The sequence below is a fragment of the Peromyscus eremicus genome, chromosome 2 (genome assembly GCF_949786415.1).
Source record: "Peromyscus eremicus chromosome 2, PerEre_H2_v1, whole genome shotgun sequence".
Classification (NCBI taxonomy): Eukaryota; Metazoa; Chordata; class Mammalia; order Rodentia; family Cricetidae; genus Peromyscus; species Peromyscus eremicus.
Window position 1 is genome coordinate 134696291 of NC_081417.1, and position 23003 is coordinate 134719293.

The 23003-nt window shown below is 43.1% G+C and overlaps 1 protein-coding gene across 1 annotated transcript in view; it reads right to left on the bottom strand.

The window, feature by feature from the left end:
• Macf1 (microtubule actin crosslinking factor 1) overlaps positions 1–23003 on the bottom strand; it is a 322169-nt gene that overhangs the window by 194598 nt on the left and 104568 nt on the right. The window contains exons 2-4 of the mRNA XM_059254918.1: positions 18963–19024; positions 8160–8249; positions 3444–3521 (exon numbers count right to left, since the gene is read on the bottom strand). Of these exons, the coding sequence (XP_059110901.1) occupies positions 3444–3521; positions 8160–8249; positions 18963–19024 (230 nt within the window). The remainder of the gene's footprint in view (positions 1–3443; positions 3522–8159; positions 8250–18962; positions 19025–23003) is intronic.

The following is a 23003-nucleotide window of genomic DNA, read 5'->3' on the forward strand; positions in this document are numbered from 1 at the left end:
CCTTGTGAGCACATGGCATTGCAAGTTGCATGGTTAGCCAGAACCCTGACTTGTTCTTTTCTTTGCGGGTTAAAAGAGACGCCCCTCCCCCCATCACTCCCTGCTTCTCTCTCCATTTCCTTCTCTGTCATAGATCTCTCTTCCTGATACAACACCCATCTCAGCTTTACTCCTAAAATGCCATTCCAAGAACACAATGTGCTGAGACACATAGACGTTCTCTCCCCTTTGATGGTCAACTGTTCTACTATGCAGGAAACTGAGGTTTTATTTTTGCTCGTTCTTTGAGACCGGGTCTCTCTATGTGGCCCTAGCTGTCCTAGACAGTATGTAGACTAGGCTGGCCTTGAATAGAGATCCACCTACCTCTGCCTTCCAAGTGTTGGAGTGCTGGGATTAAAGGTATGTACCACCACCCTTTCTTTTTCTTTCTTCTTCTTCTTTTTTTTTAAGATATTTATTTGTGTTTTTATTTTCTGAGTGTGTTGCCTACACGTATGCCTAGTGTCCATGGAGGCCAGAAGAGGACATCACATCCTCTGGAACTAGAGTTACAGAAAATTATAAGGGGCCACGTGGGTGCTAGAAATAGAACATAGGTCCTCTGAAAGAGCAACAAATACTCTTAACTACTGAGCCATCTCTCTAGCCTAAAACTGAGGATTCTTAACTAAGATGTAAGCTTTTAAAACAGAGTGTGCTGAGCAAGCCTCAACCCCACTGGTCTTTTCTGTCATTCTCTCGCAGAGTCCGTTACTTGTGACAAGCTGGAAAGGGAGGTCCTTGCTCTGTCTCTTCCATCGAACAGGAATCTATCTGTAAAGGACCCCTGTGACCTCTACTCAGAGGTTCCACTAAAGTTCAGCTCGGAGAGTTCCTCCCTTTTCTGTAACTAGGTTCTAATCTCTGGGGTGATATGGAGGTGGGAGAACCTGCTCTTCCAGTCTGGAAATTCGGTTCCCCTAGTTACCAGTCACTAACAACCTAGAGCTGGTATGAGGGCCATACCAGATGAGTCCATATTCCCCAGTCCTACCCTTTCCTGAGATGCCACCTCCCTTGGCCAGATTATCTTCTTCTTTTTTTTTTTTTTTGTTTTTTTGTTTTTTTGTTTTTTGAGACAGGGTTTCTCTGTGTAGCTTTGCGCCTTTCCTGGAACTCACTTGGTAGCCCAGGCTGGCCTCGAACTCACAGAGATCCGCCTGGCTCTGCCTCCCGAGTGCTGGGATTAAAGGCGTGCGCCACCACCGCCCGGCCAGATTATCTTCTAAGAATTTCCTCAATGACCTTAGCACCCGACTCTTATTTTCTTTTTCTGCCTTACCATCTGCCACCTTCTTACAATCTTAACACACATTGACTCAAGTGTTTTCAATTCTGAAGAACTTTGGTCACCTTCATGACTATAGCTTGGGCCTCCCCATTACAAGGGACTGCCCTAGTGATTCCCTGCCCTTCTGAGTCTATTATGGACTTTGCCCACATGTCCCTGCTATTATAGTAATCGATTCCATCCTCTGTCCTTAGTTGCACTTCTAGCTAATCAATTCTTATTTTAGCTTGTCTGCTAAGACCCTTTTGAGGTTTTTCTAACTCAACATACAGACATTCCAATGTGGCTTCCTCCTAAATATTCCAACAGCCTCCATTACTCCTACCATTCATTATTCAATTATTTAAACAAATAGATCTCCATCAATTATACACCATTCGATCTGATGAGTAGTGAAGCTAAAGATGTTAAGAACATGTTCTCAACATTGGAGCAAATGAGGAATTAACAATCCAATAATAGATGTTACATTCATACATTATTGTGGAAGCAATAAGGACATTTTCTCAAGTTAATTAGACTAAAAAAAATATACAAACCATTTAATGTCATGTTGACTCTTACTGTTGCTAGGCAATCCTGGCTACACCAATTTTTTCCCATACAGCTTACACTGGGGAGGTGGACCCTCTGACCCCCTCATCCACCTTCTTCCCTACCACAAGACAGCATTATCTTCACCCCTCCTTCTATCCTTCTCCCTAACAAGAGGCAAGTCTTTTTCCTTTCAAAAATAACCTCTCCAGGAAGGCTTGATGGTACATGCTTTTATTCCCAGCTCTCAGAAGGCAGAGGCAGGTGGATCTCCCATGAGTTCAAGGTAGGCCTGGTCTACATAGAGAGTTCCAGGCCAGCTAGGGCAACATAGTGAGACCCTGTTTCTAAATGTATTCATTAACCACAGCAATTTGGCTCTGCTTCTTGTCTCTTGATCCCAGGACTTGGTCCCACTGGTTAGGAAGTCCTGAGAGGACAGAGGGTGTAGAGACAAGCACTGACAGGAGGAGGAACACTAACCCACATGTCAGGAGACAGGAGTTCAAATCCCAGCTCTGCTCTAACTTCTGTGATCTGGACCAGGACACGTCAGATAGCCAGATCTCAATTCTCTGTAATTCAAATCACTGAAGAAATTGAATTCTTCGATCTCTACGATATCTTCTAGAACAAACATTTTAGGACTCTTCTATCTTTTTCCACTCCACTGGTCCTTGGTCATTTTGCTTTGAGTTAGGGTCTTGCAATGTAGCCCAGCCTCATGACCCTCCTGCCTCAGCCTCCTAACTGCTAGATTATAGACATGGACCACCACACACAGCTCTATGACTTAATGCTCCTGATAATTTTCAGTCTTTTCCTTTTATGGGCTTTTCCTCCTCTGTCTGAAGACCTTTTGGTGTCTTCCTTATCTAGGAAGGGAACAATGTTATTTCCCTCTGACATCTAGGTCTACTATACTCCAAACACTTTTCTACTCTACTAAAAACCACTCTCTTGGCCAGATTTAGTAGTGCAATTCTATGACCCCAGTCCTTGGGAGGCTAACAGAAACATTTAGTAGAATTTGAGATCAGACTGAACTATAAGGCTAGACCTTGCCTCAAAATAATAAATGAGCTTGGTGCAGTGGCATGTATCTTTAGTCTCAGCACTCTGGAGGCAAAGGTAAACAGATCTCTGTAAACTTGAGGCTAGCCTGGTCTATATAATAAATTTCAAGCCAGTTTGAGTTACAAAGTAAGACTTCTTTCAAAAAAAAGAATGAATGAATGAATGAATGAATGAATATACAAATAAGTAGCCATTCCCTTAAGTCACTACTGGGGATTTGGCTCAGTGATAGAGTCCTTGCCTAGTGAGCATATGGCCTTGGGTTTAATCCCCAGAACCACAAAAGTCACCACGGCATGACAGTCAGACCTTTTTCTCAGACATGACATGTCTGAGAAATTATCCTGGACTTCCTTACTCCCACCTTCTTCACGACTTTTTTATCTTCATTTTGACCCCACACAGATCATCTTTGTTCATGAACACTGATCCTCTCAAAAAAGTACAAGTTCTGTGTAAGGACAAAGGGCCAGGACTGGATCCCGTCGGACTTTCTTACCTGCCGCTGCTTTAAGAAGTCCAGGGCAATCTGCACATTCTGCAGCCTGTGAAAACGCATCCTGCCCTTTTCCCGGGGCTGCAATGAAGAAAAGGGATGCTAATTTCAGCTATGCCAACCGACCTGTACACAGCTTTTCCTCTTTCCCTTCAAGGACTAAAGACCACACAAGAATTCCTCAGGGCTGAAGCCAGGCGTGGGAGCATTAACTGAAGCACCCCTGAGAGCAGGGCCTGCCTGCATGGAGCAGCTACAGCAGCCTACGGTGCCGTGCACACCACTGCACATCACACAAACCTACAGGCTTGCTGAGGCACGGCTGCACCCGTGCTGCTCCTCCACAGGCTCTTCTGCAGCTGTGTGTAGCAGAGCTTGGTGTGGGGTGTGAGGTTAACAGAACATCGAGTTATCCACACTGCAGAGAAAAGGCAGAAAGCCCTAACTGCATACCTCAGTAACGGGTGGAACCAACCCTATCATAAACTGGCCAGAGAAGGGTGACTCTAGGAAGACAATTTTTAAGTATAGGGAATAGAGTTACAGGTGCTCAAGAAAAGTGAGGGAAAAAAATCTAAAATGGGAGAGAAAATCTAGGAAAGAATCCATCTCCCAAGGAGGTGAGCATCACTGTAGGAAAGCCACTCATTCCCAGATGAAGTTCTCAGAACAAGGTTCTTAATGGTGATGGGCTACTTAAGAATCACAAAGAAACTGTTTCTGCCACTTAATCCTTGGGTCATGAAAGAAAGAAAGAAAGAAAGAAAGAAAGAAAGAAAGAAAGGAAGGAAGGAAGGAAGGAAGGAAGGAAGGAAGGAAGGAAGGAAGGAAGGAAGGAGAGTGAGAGAGGAGGAAGGGAGGGAGGGAGGAAAGCCATCTTCACTGGTGACTTGCCCGAGGTGCCATCGTGACTCCCAGGAGGTGAGTAAAGTGTGTCTGGCCAGCAGTGCTGTGACAACAGGGATCTGCTCTCACAGCTTCTCACTTTGCAGGAGTACTTTATTGTTCTAAAGCTAGGTCTGGGACATCACCCTCGTTAGAGTACACCCAGTTCATTTGTAAATATCAAATTGGTACTGTGTGGTAATGGCTGAGCAAATATAAGGTGGTTCTGTGGTGGATCTGCAATAATAATGCCAAGGCCTCTCTGCGCAACAGGATAACTTCTCCCGTGAAGCTTCAGGGAAAATTTTTTCAGCAAGAATGCTCAATCATTTCAGATCAACTGTGAATAAAGCTTAGAGAGTGACAGTCTAAACCAAATTCTGAGGCAATGGGGAAGGAGATGAAAAGATGACTTGAAGAGGTTAGGGATTGTGGGTGTCACCCCATCTCTGCAGAGAGATTATGGGTTCTAATTTAGTACCTATCTGCAGAAAAGGCTTCTCTTACAAACACTCTCTCCACCAAAAGTAAACAGCCCAAGAGCATGCAAGTTAAATCTGTTCCTTGTAGTAACCAGAGAATTACTGACCAAGGCCGAAGTATCTCATGCAGTGAGTTTGCAAACAACACTCTATATTTTGAAAACAACTGGCATGTGTTTGGTGAGAACCCAGAGGCTAGACAAGTGGAGAGAATACCAGTTAGTCTATACTGTGGAATTGTGAGCAACGGATTTTCATGCTGACACCTACACTTTCCACAGTTCTGCAATCAGATTCAGACAACACAACAAGGCCAACAGAAAGCCGCAGGTCTCCAGGTCAAAGGGACTTGACAGTTCCAAGTACTATGATTATTTTTGTGTCAATCATTCTCAGATAAGCAAAAAAATTCCCACTTCAGGATCATCTAACAGTAGCAACAGACACAGTTAGTTTTAACCACTTTCTTTGGGAACCATACTCCCTGGTGGAAAGAGAAAGCAAGTGGGGACCAAGCTACTTGGAGACCTTGAGAACTCTGGCCTCTCTGGTGGCCCTGCAGTGCCAGCTGAGATGCTGGCATTCCCAAAAAAACCTACTACATCATCATCATCTTCCTCTTCCTGATCCTCGCTGTTTGCATGGCGCCAGGAGGGCATGCTCACAAGACGAAGGGTCTTCAGCCCTGCTGGTTCCTTTGCCACCAACCAAAAAAAACACAACAGAGGAACAGAAAAGAACACACACACACACACACACACACACACACACACACACACACACACAGAGTGAATAAATTTTTTTTTCTAAAAGTAAAAATACTTCCCACCCCCAAAAGAGAGGGAAAAAAAATCAAATCAAGGTTAAAGCAGAGGGGCTGGAGAGATGGCTCAGAGGTTAAAAGCACTGGCTGCTCTTCCAGAGGTCCTGAGTTCAATTCCCAGCAACCACATGGTGGCTCACAACCATCTGTAATGAGATCTGGTGTCCTCTTCTGGTGTGCAGGCATACATGCAGCCAGAATACCGTATATATAATAAATAAATAAAAATCTTTAAAAAAAAAAAAGACCAGAGCAGAATACACTGAATGCTTCTTATTTTGAGCATATCTTCAGCTCTCCACGTCTGCCTACCCTACATCTGTGAATCTGCTATGAGAGGAAAGGGGACAAGAGCAACTCTGAGAAACAGATCTAGTCAGGCAGCGTTGGCGCACGCCTTTAATCCCAGCACTCTGGAGGCAGAACCAGGTAGATCTTTGTGAGTTTGAGGCCAGTCTGGTCTACAGAGTGAGTTCCAGGATAGCCAAGGCTACGCAGAAAAACCCTGTCTCAAAAAAAAAGGAACAAAACAAAAGAATATCTCCATGAATACCTGTGGTCTTCAAAGGTTAGAAGTAGAAATTAAATTGGAGGGACTTTACCCTGTTTTGTAAGCAGTATCAAAAAGGATGCCCTTCCACTATGAAAATCACTGTAAATTCATCAACTGTATGAGGCATATTGAATGAGCGCTGAAGAGTAGAGTGCAGCATAGGATGAATTCGATATCTTACTAGATTAATGAACAAGGGCCAGAAGAGAACTAGGAATTACACACGCTAGCTATGCTAACAGAGGCAATTCTGACCACTAAAAATACATATAAATAATTGTACTACAAGTTTTTTTTCTTAAGTAAATCCAAAACAAAGGGCTCAGGGAAGCCAAGCCCCAATCCTAGAAGGAGTTGAACATCACATAAGCAGTGAAATGTAGTGTGCCAAATTCTATTCTTGTAACACAACAAACAGTGACTAAGAATCCACCAGAAGCACTGAGTGGGCTGAGATTCAGACTGCTTGCGCTGTGCGCCTCTGCAGGACTCTTTCCCCACAGATGCTGCCAATATTCAAGTGTGGATGTTTCCAATGAAAACTGCATTGCCTGCGGCACCAAAGAGAAAGATGCTGGACCACAGGAGCACTCACTTCCATTAGACTTAGATATGTGAGACAATGGCCCAAGGAGTGTTACTTTAGTGCCTCAGACAAAGCAAGTTGAAGAACTAACTCTCCTTTGTTAGGACGCAGACATCTCTGGGAGTTGCCTTTGTTTCACCTGATAGCCAGGTGTGATGAAGGTTAAGTCTGGGTAAGTTTGGGTTTCCTCAGCCTTTGCTTCCAACACAGAAGGGCTCTCTTCCTGCTTTTGTCTGTTTTGGTCAGAGGAAACTTTAACTGTGGTAAGCAAATGTATGCAAACCCACCATGTAAATAGGGGGCCAGTGAGAACTCCCTTCCTGAGGCTGGCATTTTAGGGAATTGGAAACGAATCTAAACAGATCCCTTCCAACTCATCCATCCCCCTTAAACTCTAGATGTGATGGTTTGAATGAGAATCGTCCCCCACAGGCTAAATTATCTGAACACTTGGTTCCAGTTGTTTTGCTTCCTTTTCATCATCATGCAGGGGAAGATGTGATCTCTCAGCTTTCTGTGCTGGCTGCCTTCTGCCGTGCTACAGTAGCATGATGGACTTTTCTCTCTCTGGAACTGTAAGCCCCAAATAAACTTTCTCCTATTAAAAAAAATATATATATCCTTTGACAAGCCAGGAGGATTAGCCAGGATTTCCTTTTAGATAGGAAAGGGTTCCCCACAAGCACTGTTAAACACATTCTGGGACAAGGCGGATGTATTTAATTATCCAAGGAGCCCATCCATACTACTTTCTGAGACTATGTACAGGCACCAGCTTCAGCAGCTCTCCACATCTGTGAGACTCAACAAATCATTGATATGAGAAAGTAAGATAAACTCCAAACACCTGGGCTTTTACATTAAACTTCAAATCCTTAGCTGAATACAGAAAATTAGAAGAAATAACAACAAAAAATATAATAGAGAAATGGAGAGTCTATAAACTAGAAAAAAAACTATAGAAAAAAATCAATTTATTAAAAAAACTATATAATGTTCCTGAAATATTAGTATCTAGAGAGAAATGAAGAATGAAGAAGATGTTGTCTAGCAGTACAAAGCATAACTATTTCTGATTTTATCAAGGCACGAGACCTAAAGCTGGAGACATATTTTAGTTATACAGTGCCTTCTAGCAGCTGTGAGGGCTCAGGTTCAATCCTTAGAGCTGGGGGGGGGGGGGCTCGCATGACAATACATAATGCATAAATTGAGATGATGTTACTTGTAAATTATATGCCTGGGTTAGAAATAAAGTGTATCAATAACCTCATCTACTTCTCCCTCCCTCCCAATGGGCAAGCTGTAAAGGCTGCTGCTACAGATCATCTACGTGGGCTGCAGTCAGTAGTCTCTCTTGCAGGACACTCATTAGAAGAAAGGAGCTCACCAGTTTGATGCCTGAGAGGACCTCCAACAGGGAGATCAGGTTGTGTCCATCCCGAAGGTCTTCATACAGATCATTGATGTGTTTGCGAACCTGTGAAGGACAGTAAGACAAGCCAGTCACTAACTGATCTCGAATTATTTGATCATTCACCAGAGAATGTCTAGTTCTAGATAAATCTGTAAATTAAAGAATGGGAATCAAGAAGCAACAATAAAATTCATGAATTTCCAAGTCTGAGTAAAACCCATATGAAGTAATAACATTTATCACAGCATATGTGTTTTCTAAACTAAAGCCAGGTCCATCATATACCAAACAACACTGGACAGTATTCTAAAAAGTGTGGACAAGGAGATAGGGAATTAATTATCTTGAAAACATGTCAAGAATGACCACAGACTAAACAGGTAATTGGCTAAGATGGGCAGATTAGTCCACTCAGTGTCAGAAAATTCTTCCGGGTTGCTAAGAAAAAAGCCAAGGGCAAGGCAACCCACATTTCACTGGGCACACTCCAATATAAACTTGCTCTTGCTATATATTTATAATAATGAATTCAAGAGTTATCTTCAATTTTTAAATTTTATTAATTGAAATAAATTCAATTTTATAATTAAAACTATGAAAAAACAGATAACACTTTGAAAAATGTGGTTGATGTTGAATATGATGCTAAATTGCTAAATGCTTTATATTTTATCTCATCTATCACTCATAGCTGTGGGTATTGCTATTGTCATTCCTATTATATACATGAGGACTCAGTACTGCCCAAGCTCACAAAGTGGAGACTTTGGATTCAGTTTGGTCTTCCTGGCTTCATCTTCCCCATTAAGCACTAGACTGTATGGGCAGCCACCATCTTGTCTTCTTTACTTAAGAACTGTCGTGTAAAGTTTAATATTCCGATTCCACAGAAGAAACAGGGAACTGGGGCTCTCAGGTTTGGTAGCTATGGTTTCGAGCCACAGGTCTTCAGACTCAAAGTTTAGAAACAATTTCACTAAGTGACACTAAGAGAAGACTGGTAAAAATAGGAAGAAAACAATTTTTTACATAAATAATTTTCTGTAACCCTAGCATTGAAAGGCTGAAGCTGTTCCAAGCTATCCTGGGCTACAGAGTAAGACTCTGTCTCAAAATAAAAAGTAAGCTGGGAGTTAGAAAGACAGCTCAGTCTATAAAACTTTATTAGTATGAAGATGTGAGTTTAATCCCCAGCACTCATGCAAAATGCTGGGTACAATGGCAAGCACTTGTGATCACAATACAAAAAATCGGAAATTCTTGCCGGCCAGCAAGCCTAGGCTAATTGGAAAGCCCCAGATCCAAGTGACAAGCCCTGTCTTAAAAAAACAGGGGAGATGGTAGCCTGAAGAGGAACAAAGGCACAGGTTGTCCTCTAGCACCTACACACACACACACACACACACACACACACACACACACACACACACGAAGGTAGTTTGGGGCCGGGAATGTAACTCAATTGATGGAGTGCTTGCCTAACATGCTGAAAGCCATGGGTTTAATCTCCAGTAGCACATAAACAAGGCTAATGATATATATACACCTATGATCCTAGCACTTAGGAGGAAGTAGCAGGTAGATTTCAGTGAGTTCAAGGCCAGCCTAGTCTACATAGTGAGTTCCAGGACAGCCAGGGCTACATAGAAAGACCTTGTCTCAAAAAACAAACAAATAAAAGCTTAAAGTCATTCTCAACTACTTAGTGAGTTTGAGGCCTGTCTGAGCTGTGTGAGAACTTTCAAGAAAGAAGGCGGGGGGATGAGGAGGATGGGGGGAGTAAGGTGACAGTAGATTACAGTTGTAGAAACTGATTTACAATGAACAATAGTTTTCAAATAAAATAATTTTGTACTGATCTAGACATAAACACTTTAGAACACTTTCTCTGTCACTGTCTTCAGTCTACACAATGAACTAGTCAGACACCTGGCTCAGACTAGCAGCACTGAGGATTTCCATGGTAAAAATACTTCCACCATGACCAATTTCAAGCAGTTGTGTTGAGATGAAATGGATAGTAGCACATCATTATATAATATTTCCATCATAGAAACACAGCACATATAATTAACCTCAAGAGTAAAATTATTATGAAGTGAAAACCTTCAAATACTTATGACTTTTATTTTATATATAATTTATTGTAAATTTGTAACTTAATTTTAATAATGATTATATTTAGCAACCAGCTTACAAAATTGCTGAGCATTTAACATTTTGCTCTCATGAGTCTACAGAGCGAAACCTGTTGTAGAATAATCTTTTTGTGCACTGTGAAGATGTGTCTTTGCCAAGGCACTTCCTGACTGGTTTAGTAAAGAGCTGAAGGTCCAATAGCTAGGCAAGAAGAGGTTAGGCGGGACTTTCTGAGAAGGAAGATGTTAGGCAGGACTTCTGGGCATAGAGAGAGAAAGAGGAGATGAACTGAGGCACAGGAGAGACACCAGAGGACAGGGAGAGGAAACAGGAGGTGCAGGATGGAAGAGTCGTAAAAAGCCACAAGGCAAAATGCAGATTAATATAAATGGATTAAGTTATAAAAGCTAGTGGAACAAGCCTAAACTATAGGCCAAGCTTTCATAATTAACAATTAGTCTCCATGTTGTCTTTTGTGAGCTGATGGACCAAAGAAAAGTCTAACTACTCAAACCAAATCAGCAATTCCAAGATATCAACATCTTCCAATGACTCGATATTTCAAGATTTTGTTGTAGACAGACCATAGTTCACTACTAACAAACGAACAGATCATCAAGATGAGAAGGGAAAAAGCATATTAGAGGAATTAAAATTCAAATACAGAGAGTTTTAAGTGGCAGTGAAAAGACGTCCAAAGGAATATTCTTGAAGCAGTTCAAACTATCAGAATTCAACCTGGGTCAGCTGAGAACTTCACTTTAGAACTCATAAGCACTGAGGCATTAGCTAAAGACATGGGAAGTCTTAGACTTTCAAAGATAGGGGCAAGAAAGAACAGAGTGCTAGGAAAGGGCCTTAGGGAGTAGCCAAATTTAGAAGTCAGGAGATGGAGAAGCCATCAGTAAAATAAAGGCCAGGAGTTGGGGGTGGGAGGTGGGGGTAGAGGGGGGCAGGACTAAACAAATAAAAAGCAGAAGCAGTAAGATAAGCAGGAAAACAAACAAGCACAGTCAAGGGAGGGGCTAGAGCACCAAAGCAGTGCTCCAGGGACCACCAAAGCAGTGCTCCAGGGACCACCAAAGCAGTGCTCCAGGGACCAAGGGGGATGACAACTAAAACTGTTGAAAGTTTTTAAAAAGAAATTCATCATCATCATTCTTATGTGGGGTGTGTGTGTGTGTGTGTGTGTGTGTGTGTGTGTGTGTGTGTGTCTGTCTGCATGCGTGCGTGCGGTGGATACATGCCTGCTGAAATCAGAGAACAACTTCAGGAGTCAGTGTCCTAACTTCCACAGTGAGTTTCCAGAATTAAACTCAGGTCATCAGGCAAGTACTTTTACCCACTGAACCATCTTGCTGGCCCTTTGGGAAAAAAAAAGGTTTTGTGCCCCTATAAACCAGTACAGGTTGGTTGTTTGTGTGTACATGCAAGCATGCAAATTGAGGAAAGGGAAGACAAGTTCAAGAGAATGATATAATGGAAATCATACCATAAACTAGTGAATGGCAAATTTAAAAAAAGTCAGGACCTGGGAACATAGCTCAGTGGTTAAGTGCTGGCCTGACGACACCAAAGCCTTGGGTACGCTCTCTGGTTAAGAGTACTTCTGCTCTTCCAGAAGACCGAGTTTAGTTACTAGCACCAATGTAAGGTAGCTCCCAACTATCTGTACTCCAGCTCTCAGGGATCCAATGCCCTATTTTGGTATTACAACATACATGTGGCACACTGGCACACACCTGTGTACACACAGACAGACAGACAAATAAAAATTGATCTTTTTTATTTATTTATTTATTTTTGGGGGGGAGGGTTTCGAGACAGGGTTTCTCTGTGTAGCTTTGTGCCTCTCCTGGAACTCACTTGGTAGCCCAGGCTGGCCTCGAACTCACAGAGATCCACCTGGCTCTGCCTCCCGAGTGCTGGGATTAAAGGCGTGCGCCACCACTGCCCGGCTTGATCTTTTTTAAATGCTAGAAAATAACTGATAATTGATTATGAAAAGGGACAACTGAATTAAATAAGAGATATATTCTTTTTTACTCACATTTTCGGCAGACACCTACAATCCTAGTACTCAGGAAGTTCAAGCAGGAGGATAAGGAGGTTGGAGACCAACATGAACTAGAGGAAACCTTGTCTGAAAAAACCGCTCATCCCTTTCCACCTTTAACTTGTCTTCTTTGGGAGGTAGTTTTGTTTTTTAATGGGGCCCTATTACATTGCCTAGGCTGTTCTGAACTCCTGGCCCCATGATCCTTCTACCTTTGCCTTCCAAGCACCCAAGGCTGCCGGCATAAGCCACTGCAGGAAGGTCAGAGGGGGTCCAGACCACTGTGCCCTTGTTTTAGCTGCATTCTTCCCCTTTAAAGGCTTCTATAGCCTCTATAACAACAACAACAAGAAACAGGAGCTTTCCTGTGTCATTCTCTGATACTGGAAAACTTGATCCAAAAACTTCCCTCTAAAATAATGTATTAAAAGGAAACACAGCAGCTTAATGTCCTTGATCCAAACTATGTAGTAGAACAACAAATATATCACAGAAGATGTTTTAAAATATCCAAGTGTAGGCCAGGCAGTGGTGGTGCACACCTTTAATCCCAGCACTCAGGAGACAGAGGCAGGTGGATCTCTCTGAGTTCGAAGCCAGCCTGGTCTACAGAGTGAGTTCCAAGACAGCCAGGACTACACAGAGAAACCCTGTCTCAAAAAACAAAACAAAACAAAACAAAATGTTGCAAGTGTGTTTCAGATTCTGGTCTCCATTTTTGAAAAGATGGGTAAAGGATGTGGTATTAGAGTACCTTGTTTAGCTGCAAGTTTCTGGGTTCAGTTCTCAGTACAATGAAAATATGGGGTAAGCTGGGAAGAGGTATGAAAATCCATGCACCATTTGGAGAGTAGTGACCCTCTCGAGCAGCCTGAGCAGGGCTGCACACGAGACAGTGTTGGGGACCCTGAGTGTTGCCCTATAGCCATCGGGTCCTCAATTATACCGGAAGGGGCATTGCACACGGGTCATCTCAGCACTTGAAAGACTGAAATAGAAGCAGGTAAATGTGAGGCCTCCCTGGGCTTTAGTGAGACTGTCTCAAAACCCAAAACCACACAAAGGAAGGGAGGGGGTGTAATTTTCTTACTCTAGAACAAAGCACTCCCCAAAGGTATATCGGAGAACCCAAGAGATTCTGGATCAACTAGACCTAGAATTTGAGAGGCTTAATTGGTTTTGATCTTACACTGGCCTATTGGCCAAAGAAAGAATGGATGTACTTGCACGGCCAAGCAAAAGATGCCTGAGTTTCACAAAACAAATTTTGTTCCTTAACATTCAACCCAAAGTTCCAAGAATTCAGTCTTAGTAGAGTGATTCTGATTAGCAGTGAATCTCGATATCTCTCTCCCTCTCTCTCTCTCTCTCTCTCTCTCTCTCTCTCTCTCTCTCTCTCTCTCTAAATATCCGAAGATGAAAAGATGCTGTTGGAATTAGAAGGCTGGCAGCCTGAAAAATGCTGCAAAATAGCCAAGGGTTTAAGTAAAGCTCTGGCTGGCCTCCAACGTCTAACAATGCTATGATGTGTTCCTCTGGTTCCCTGTTCCCAGGCCTCCAGTCATCACCCAGCACTTAGGCGGAGCTCCAACAGGCAACATCAGCTACCAAGGAGGATCAGAGAGCCAGAGCATTGGAACCCAAATACAAAGTTAGTAGGACTTTTGGCTTGTCCAGCTCTTAGAGACTGGTATGAAAGGAGAGATACTGAGGGCATGTTTAGTAGAAAGACCCAGTAATTTTGATCACATGACTTATGGATGTCCCTTACCTCTGCCCCTCACTAGCTGCTCAATCTTGGGAAAGTCATTTCACCTCTCTAATTTTCACCTCTTTTGTCATGAAAACTGAGAGGATTATATTCTAAAATCCATAAAAGATAGCACCATTATTTAGGCAGGAACCCTCTTTAGAGGTTATTGTAAAAAGCAGATCAGATAAAATGCACTTTGTAAGCTATTAAGCACTACTACTATTTGCTCAAGGTAACAAATACTTATTGGCTGTCCCTCATGTCCCAGTGCAATACTTGCAGATAAAGTAGTATTACACTGTCTCAGTCTCAATGGGCACTCTAACAGGAGACAGTATGCAAACCACATAGGCATCTGTTCCAAGTGACACAGAAATAGAGATGGAATTGCAAGTGACTTAGTCTAAAGAATGTAGGTCAGAAAGATTATATCCCAAATATGGTCAGCCAAAAATGGTCAGTAGGCAGTGGCCAGGCATAAGAGACTGGGTGTGCATTCTAGGAAGAGGAACAAACAGAGCAGCATAGAAGTACAAGGACTTCAGAGAGCAGCAAGTTAACTGGTGTGACTACAGTGTAAGTTCCATGGGAGAGACTATCTGGACAAGCAGGTGAGAACCAGGTAAAGTCGGCTCTGAATCATGACAGAGAGGTGTATCATCCTATGATCAGAGATCAACTGGAGATAACTGGGAAGCACTCTAGGAATTTGGAGCAGCAAATACAAATAAGCTTTCGGTAGTTGTCCTCCCTCCACCCTGCCTCTCTTGTCTTTGTTCTGATACTACAAAACTGCAAAACAAAACAAAAACAAGACACATAACTTGTCTTCAAGACTGTGATGGTTAGATTTAATGCTCAACTTGATACAACCTAGATTCACCTAGAAAGAGTTTCAGTGAAGGACTGCCTAGATCAGGTTAGCCTATAGGCATGCCTGGGGGCATTTTTCCTAATTGGGTTAATTGAGATGGGAAGACCAACCCTAAATGTGGGCAGACCATTTGTGGGCTGGGTCCTGAACTGTTTAAGAGTAAGCATGTGTGCATTTACTTCTCTGCTCTCCACTGTGGATGCAATGTGACTAACTGTTTCAAGTTCCTGCCTGGCTTCCCACAATGATGGAACGTGACCTAGAATTGTAGGCAGATAAACCCTTTCTCCCCTAAAGTTGTTCTGTCAAATTATGTTATCACAACAATGGAAATGAAACTAGAACAAAGATACAATCTGAAAACAAAAACTGCAATCTAGTACCAAGAGTCAGAATAAGGCATATGCATCCTGTAACCGAAGTACAAACGAATACAAGGAGACGCACAAAGGGAAGGGCGGTTGATTCTACGTGGAAGGGTCAGGAAAACAATTATTGAAGGATATTAAGTTGACAGGCAAAACAGCCAAAGGGAGACCAGAGCCAAGACAGATAGGTAAAACAGCAAGAGCCTAAGGAAGGAGCGGTATTTGGCGCTATGGGGCTAAGAAAGGTAGGCTGTACTCCTAGCCTTACGCTCCACTCGCAGTTACTGGCTGCTGAGGCAGGGCTGCTGTCTTCAGTAGCAGTGACTGAGAAGTTGAGAACCTCCACACGGCAGAAGCCAGGGCCAATTTTGCAGGTTAAGGAATATGTGTTATAAACCGAGGTCTAATTTTTCAGTTTGTTTATTTTTAGTAGTGTGGCTTTGAACAAGCTGCACACCCTTTCTACACCTCATTTTCCTCACTGATAAAATAAGGTTATTAATAGACCATTCAGCACAGTCAGTGAAAGACTGTGAGCTAATTCATGGGAGGGACTTACTATAAAACGTCTGACTTATTGGAAGGCATCAATAAACTACGAATACCAGTGTCACAATCAGGGTTATTATTGGCCACTTCGTTAGGAAGCTATTATGGAGGGCAAGGCAAGCAATGAAGAAGCCCTGAACAGTGAACAAAAGTGGAGGATACAGAATCAAGTCCCCTTTCTGAGCTGAATTGATTAGATTTGGTAACAAGGGACAGACAGATTACCATTGGCAGTCCTGAATCAAATATGATTCTAAGTTCCTGACCTGGACAACAAGCAAAGTATTTAGCTACTTGAGATGTGTCAAATACAGGACACACCTGGGTGACAGGCAGATGAATCTGTCAAGTCAACCTGAGAAAGGCACAACTTGGGCTTGAGGTAAAATGTGGGAAAGGCTCTTTTTCTCCAGGTCTTGTGGCTGGAAAATCACCCTCACTGACGCTGTCACTGGAGCAGTCAGTGCTCCTAAGTCAGTGCTCCACTGGATTTACGTAAGCACTGTTGGTCCGGTTTCTGCACAACTGAGAAAAAGAGAAGCCAATCAGCCCATTGTCTGCCTATGCCTCTAGAGCCATGTGGCCCACAGATGTGCCTCACCATGTGAGGGAAAGCCACCGTGACTTGCAAAGAGAGACTAGCAAAGAGAGACAACTGCAGGGGACACAAAAACAGAAATGGAGGAGAGGAAACGAGGCCTCATCAAAAGAGAAAAGAGTTGTGTGATAACTTGTCTTCAGAAAGTCCAGCTGCATCTAGATGCTGGATTCAGCGGAATCACCCTGGGTCTACTTCTGCTGTGCTTCTTTGTATTTCAGCAAGCAGACAACCACGACTAAAAGAAACAAGACTGCTAAAGGACACAGAACGAGACAAGAACATGGTCAAGGGCAGAACCCTGGGAACATCAACACTGAAGAGGGAAACAAAGTAAAAAAGCCAGTGAAAGAGGCAGAAAAGGGATGAACATGTGGCTCAGTGTTAAGAGTGCTTGCCTAGCAGGCACAAAGCCCTGGGCTCCCTCCTCAGACCACACAAACAGCACTACAAGAGGTAGAGGCAGAAGGAGCAAGAGTTCAAAGTCACCCTCAACTATACAGATGAGACTAGTCTGTCTCAGAGAGAAAGACAAAGGTATGGGGGGGGGTACAGAAAAAACGACATTCATAGAAGGAAAAATAATCGAGGGAGAAGCAGTGTTTCCACAAGTCAACAGAAGAGTGTCAAGGAACAGACTACAGTGTTAAGTACAAAAGAGAAATCAAGAAGCAACAGGAAGAGAAAACCAGGTCATTGAATATAGCAAATAGGAGATTCCGCCTACAGTCAAACAGAGGCAGAAGCAGGCGGATCTCAAGTTCAAGGGAAGCCTGGGTTACAAGTGAGGCCCTGTCTCAAAAGAAGGGATGAGGAAAAGCAAGACGGCTCAGCAAGCAAAGGTTCTCACCACCAAGCCAAGGCCTGAGATTCTGGAGTTTCACATGGTGGAAAGAGAGAACCAACTCCTGCAAGCTGTTCTCTGACCACCAGAAACGCACCATGGTACACACTCACAATCACCCAACTACTGTGTGTACAACTCCGCAAGTTGTCTTCTGACTTCCACACATGCACCATGGTAAATACTCACAAGCACCCACCTGTACACACACACACACACACACACACACACACACACACACACACACACACAAACGTATTTAAATAAGTGGATCAATCACTCAGCCACTGGTGATTCTTCCCAGAGCAGCAGTAATTATTAGAGCATGCCAACTTTGCTTGGATCCGACTGCCACAGGTGAACCTTATGAGAGTCTTAACCACACTTCTGCTTTGATCCTTTGCATGTTCGTGTATGTGTGGTATGTATTTGTGTGTATGCATGTTAAATGTGTGTGGAGGCCACATGTGGGGAAGGAGAACATGAATGCACATGTATGTGCATGTGTATGAAGACCAAAAGTTGACAGCAGGTGTCTTCGTCAATCACTCCCCACTTTTTAGTCACTGAACTGAGGCAGGTTCCTCAATGAACCTGGATCTCACCAATTCCAACTGGTCTAACTGAACCAGGGACTACCTGCTTTTGCCTCCAGAGTGCTAGGATTACAAATGCCATCACTGGACAGAGCTCCCTGTGCCTCTTGATTTTAATAAAATTGATATAAAACTCCATCAGCTGGGGCTGGAGATGTAGCTCAATGGCCTGGGCAACACAGGGAGCCCTTATCTGAAAATAATAGCAAAAAAAAGAGCAAGTAGAGCACTTGCCTAAAAAGCAAGGCCCTGGGTTAAACTTCTAGTACTACAAATAATGATGATGGGGTGGTGAAGGGGGTTTATAAAACAACTTCTTTTTTAAAAGTTAGATTCATTATTTATTTATTCTATGTGTATGAATATGTATATTTGTGCTCCATGTGTGTGTCTATTGCCTTCAAGGTCACAGAGAGCATGAGAGAGAGCATTAGAAACTCTGGAACTGGATTAATGGGTGGTTATGAGACTCCATGTGGCTGCAGGATACCAAACCTAGGTTCTCCGGAGGAGCAATAAGTATAGATAACCTCTGGGCCAACTCTCCAGCCCTATAAAATAACTTTGAAAGTTAGAAGTTGTGTTCTCAGAATCTTAGGGACCATCACCTGGTATTGTCAACCTTACTCTGATGAGGTAGTGTGGTGACACTGTTGGTTCCACATTTATAATATATAGAGGACTTGGGAGACGGCTCAGCAGTTAAAGTGTTTATCACACAAGCATGGAGCCTGGAATTCAGATAACTACATAAATGCTGGGTGTGTCTGATGGCCTGCCTGCAATTATAGCCTCAGAAGGCAGACACAGAGGACCCTCAAGGCAAGCTGCCTAGCAAGACTAGCTGTATCAATGAGCTCTGCCTCGATGACTAAATTGGAAGATCAATCGAGAAGGATTTCTGACATGGAGCCCTGGTTTCCTGTGTATAAGACCCCACACGTGTCACACACACTCATGCAGAGTAAGAAAAGCTAGGGAAACAGGCAAGCATCTTACCTTCATCAAGTGCTTGTTGACCCACTTGGTGAATGTTTTCTTTTGAACCCGGTCCCGCTCATCTGCAAAGAAAACACAGAAGAGATGCTGACTGAGTGCTTTGCAGGCAGCTAGTTCCCACACCTCTGCCCTGTCCACATCCCAGTTTCTCTAGAACCAATATAAAAGGTTGACTTTAGGTGTAGAACTACAGGACACTGGCTTCTTGTTAGGAAGGTCTGGCTCACTCAAACATCATTTTTTCCTTTTTTGATTATGACCAATTTGCCACTGTGCAGACTGCACAGAATCATATGTCTCAAAAATTTCACCGTGACATGTCTCCTCAGCACAATAATTTGAATAGAGCAGGGGACAGGATGATCGCTCTCCTGCATCCTTCATAAGTCCCAACAGGCTAAAGTTGTAAATAGTAGCAAGAGAAGTGTGGGAAGGCTCAGGGTGTAGCACAGACACTCCAATCATTCAATCTCTCTCCCCCTGCATCACTCTGCCCCAACACTGCTGCCTCCTCTCATGGCCAGTTTCCTCACCAGCCACTGACATCAGCCCCCCCCCCCCAGGTTAGCTTCCCTGCACATCTCTCCCCTCTCCCTTCCCCTAAATCTTACAAACTCCTCCTTTCTCACAACCCACCGCAGACCTCTTTAACAGAAACACCAATTCTGTCAATACTTCACAATGACTATCCCACACACAATCAGTCCGGTGAAAGATTCACCTGGGGCAATTCCACAGAACCAGTTCCAGAAAACTGAGTGGCCAGCCCTGATTCTTTTCTATTTATCTGAAGGCTGTACCCTCTATATAGCACTCTAATTAAAAATCCTCATTGGGTGACCTCGAACAAAATACATCAGATATGTGTATGAAAATATAATGAAACCCATCTTTTGTATGATGAATATGCTAATAATTATTTTTAAATTTTTATTACATTTTACTGTGTGGTGGTATTGTATTCCCCCAAAATATTGTGCACCCTAGTAAACTTATCTGGGTCAGAGACAGAACGGCCACTAGATACAAAGGCTAGAAAATGGTGGCACTCACACCTTTAATCCTAGCATTCCAGAGGTAGAAATCCCTCTGTATCTCTGTGAGTTCAAGGCCACATTGGAAACAGCCAGGCGGGCGGTGGTGGCACACGCCTTTAATCCCAGCACTCGGGAGGCAGAGGCAGGCGGATCTCTGGGAGTTCGAGGCCAGCCTGGTCTCCAAAGCGAGTTCCAGGAAAGGAGCAAAGCTACCCAGAGAAACCCTGTCTCGGAAAAAAAAAAAAAAAAGAAAGGAGGAAACAGCCAGGCATGGTGACACATGCCTTTAATCCCAGAAATCGAGCCTTTAATCCCAGGGAGTGGTGGTAGAAGGCAGAAAGATATATAAGGCGTGAGGACCAGGAACTAGAAGCATTTGGCTGGTTAAGCTTTCAGGCTTTCGAGCAGCAGTTCAGCTGAGATTCATTTTGGACGAGGACTCAGAGGTATCCAGTCTGAGGAAACAGGATCAGCTGAGGAACTAGCAAGGTGAGGTTGGCTGTGGCTTGTTCTGCTTCTCTGATCTGCCAGAATTCACCCCAATAACTGGCCTCAGGTTTGATTTTATTAATAAGACTCTCTAAGATTCCTGCTACATTACTGAGTGAGAGAGAGAGAGAGAGAGAGAGAGAGAGAGAGAGAGAGAGAGAGAGAAAGAGAGCGAGCCATGATACGTGTATCTTCCAAATCAAAGAACAACCTGAGAATAATTTCTTTCCTTCTTATCATATGGGTGCCAGGGATTGAACTCAGGGTATCAGATTTGACAGCAAACACCCTTTTCCACTCAACTATCTGTCAGTCTCTAATAATGATTTTTAAAAGGAAAACCAAAACAAAACCATAAAACAAATCATCCTCACTGTCACTGACCATTGCCTGCTGCCCCCCACTGCCACATGGCAGCTCTCACTTCATCTTTTCTAGAGACCAGAGTCTCATTTCTATGTCCATGTATATATAGGTAGATATATATGGATATATAGACATAGATAGATAGATGATGGATGGATGGATGGATGTCAGCTTGAATTTTGGCTTTGTATCTGAGCCTACCTGGCTCCACTGAACTGCCCCAGCAATTCACCTCCAGCCACTGGCCCAGATAACAGAGATAACTCTAGTCCTACCCTCATTAGCTGACCTAACACCTTTGTCCCACATCCGGAGTGAGGCTACACTTTGAGCCCCAGTCCTCCAAATAGATGTAGCAGTCATCTTTGTCAATCTATACATGTCAATTATACAGGGCTGGGCATGTAACTCAGTTGATGGAGTACTTGCACAAAGTCCTGTATAAACAGGCATGGTGGTGAATGCCTGTAACTGTAGCCCTTGGGATGTGGAGACAGAAAGACTGGTCAGAAGTTCAAGATCATTTCTGGCTACATAATGAGTTAAGAGTCCAGCCTGGGATACAGCAGACCTTTTCTCAAACAGAAAAAGCAAAATACCTCATACCCCCTAATTATTCTTTTCTGTGGGGAGGGGCGTGCTAAGGATTAAACCCAGAGTCTCATGCATACTAGGTGTTCTACCACTGAATTATGCCCCCAGTCTTCCCATCAATTATTATTGCTCTTCAATTACTCTTATTCTACCTCATTCATGAAGAATTTCAAAGTTTAGCCCTCTCCCATGCTAGACAACATGATGGAGTAATCGCTATCCTTGAATATCTACTCTCACTTGAATAGAACTGCTTGACTCCTCCCATTTCTTTTCCAGGTCAGAGAACTTCAGAAGAAAGGTATATGTTTTTAATGAGAGTCACCAGTGCTCCAAACTAACATCAGACGTTTATATTGAGCTCTCTGCACAAGATCAGTCACTCTCTTTCAGAACCCCCTAGAAAAAGCCCCATTGTACCACGCCTACTGCAAACCCTCTGCCTTCTGGGTCAATACACTGTCTTTCCACTCCCCTTCCCCCAGTTTGTATTGCTTCCATTCAGGAAGCAATCTTTCTTTTCCCATGACTTTGTCTTCACATCTTTCTTAGATTGAATGTTTCCAGCTTCACAAGGAATAAGTTTCTCCCTTTGATATAGCACAGAATTAAGATATAGACCTCCCAAGTTACTCCTTCTAACACGGATGCACAGCATTCTGGAGCTAGAAGAGCATCCGTCACCTCACAAAGTGACACAGCAACTTAAGCTCCTTGAGTATGGTACCACGTCTGCTTCTGCACAAATTCTACCTATTGGCTTTACTTGGAACTGTTGGAAATTTATTTTGTCAGGTCTAATGTGGTTTTAACTTAATAGAGTCATGCAAATATTTGAAGCTAGGATTCTTATTAGACTTGTTCACTGTGTGCCAACACTTCTAGTTCTTTTGGGGAGGCTGATTTGGTCCAACTTCATCATCCTTTTCAGCCCCATCATGTGAAGACTGATCAGAACCAGCTTGCCGCTATTCTCCCATCATGACACTCATGCTATTTATTCTCCCTCTGTAGTATGTTATTTCTCTTCCCACCAAGCAAGTAACAGTTATTCCTTAAAATACAACTTACTTGTTCACTCTCTTACTGTCTGCATAAAGCTTCATTAAGCATCTAATTCCAAGATCCTTCAGCCTCTGGTAGTAAAAATGCCAATAACCAGGGCTGGAGAGACAGCTCAGTGGTTAAGAGCACTTGTTGCCCTTGGGTTTGGTTCCCAGCACCCACACGGTGGTTCCATAACTCCAGTACCAGGGGATCTGATGCCCTTTCGGAAGGCACCAGGGACCAAATGGTGCACAGACATACACACAGGCAAAACACTCATAGATATAAAATAAAAATTAAAAATCTAAATAACTTTGGCATAATTTCATAAGTGCTATACAGGTAAGTAAGCACAGAGTATTGAAACACAAGTGGTTTTGCCCAGTTTCTTAAACTAGTTTTTTTAACTTGCAATTCTCTTCGAAGAAATTTTTATATGACCCCAGAAATACAGATACATAAAGTAGGTATAGCAATAATACATTTACTGATAACAAATGGATAATAA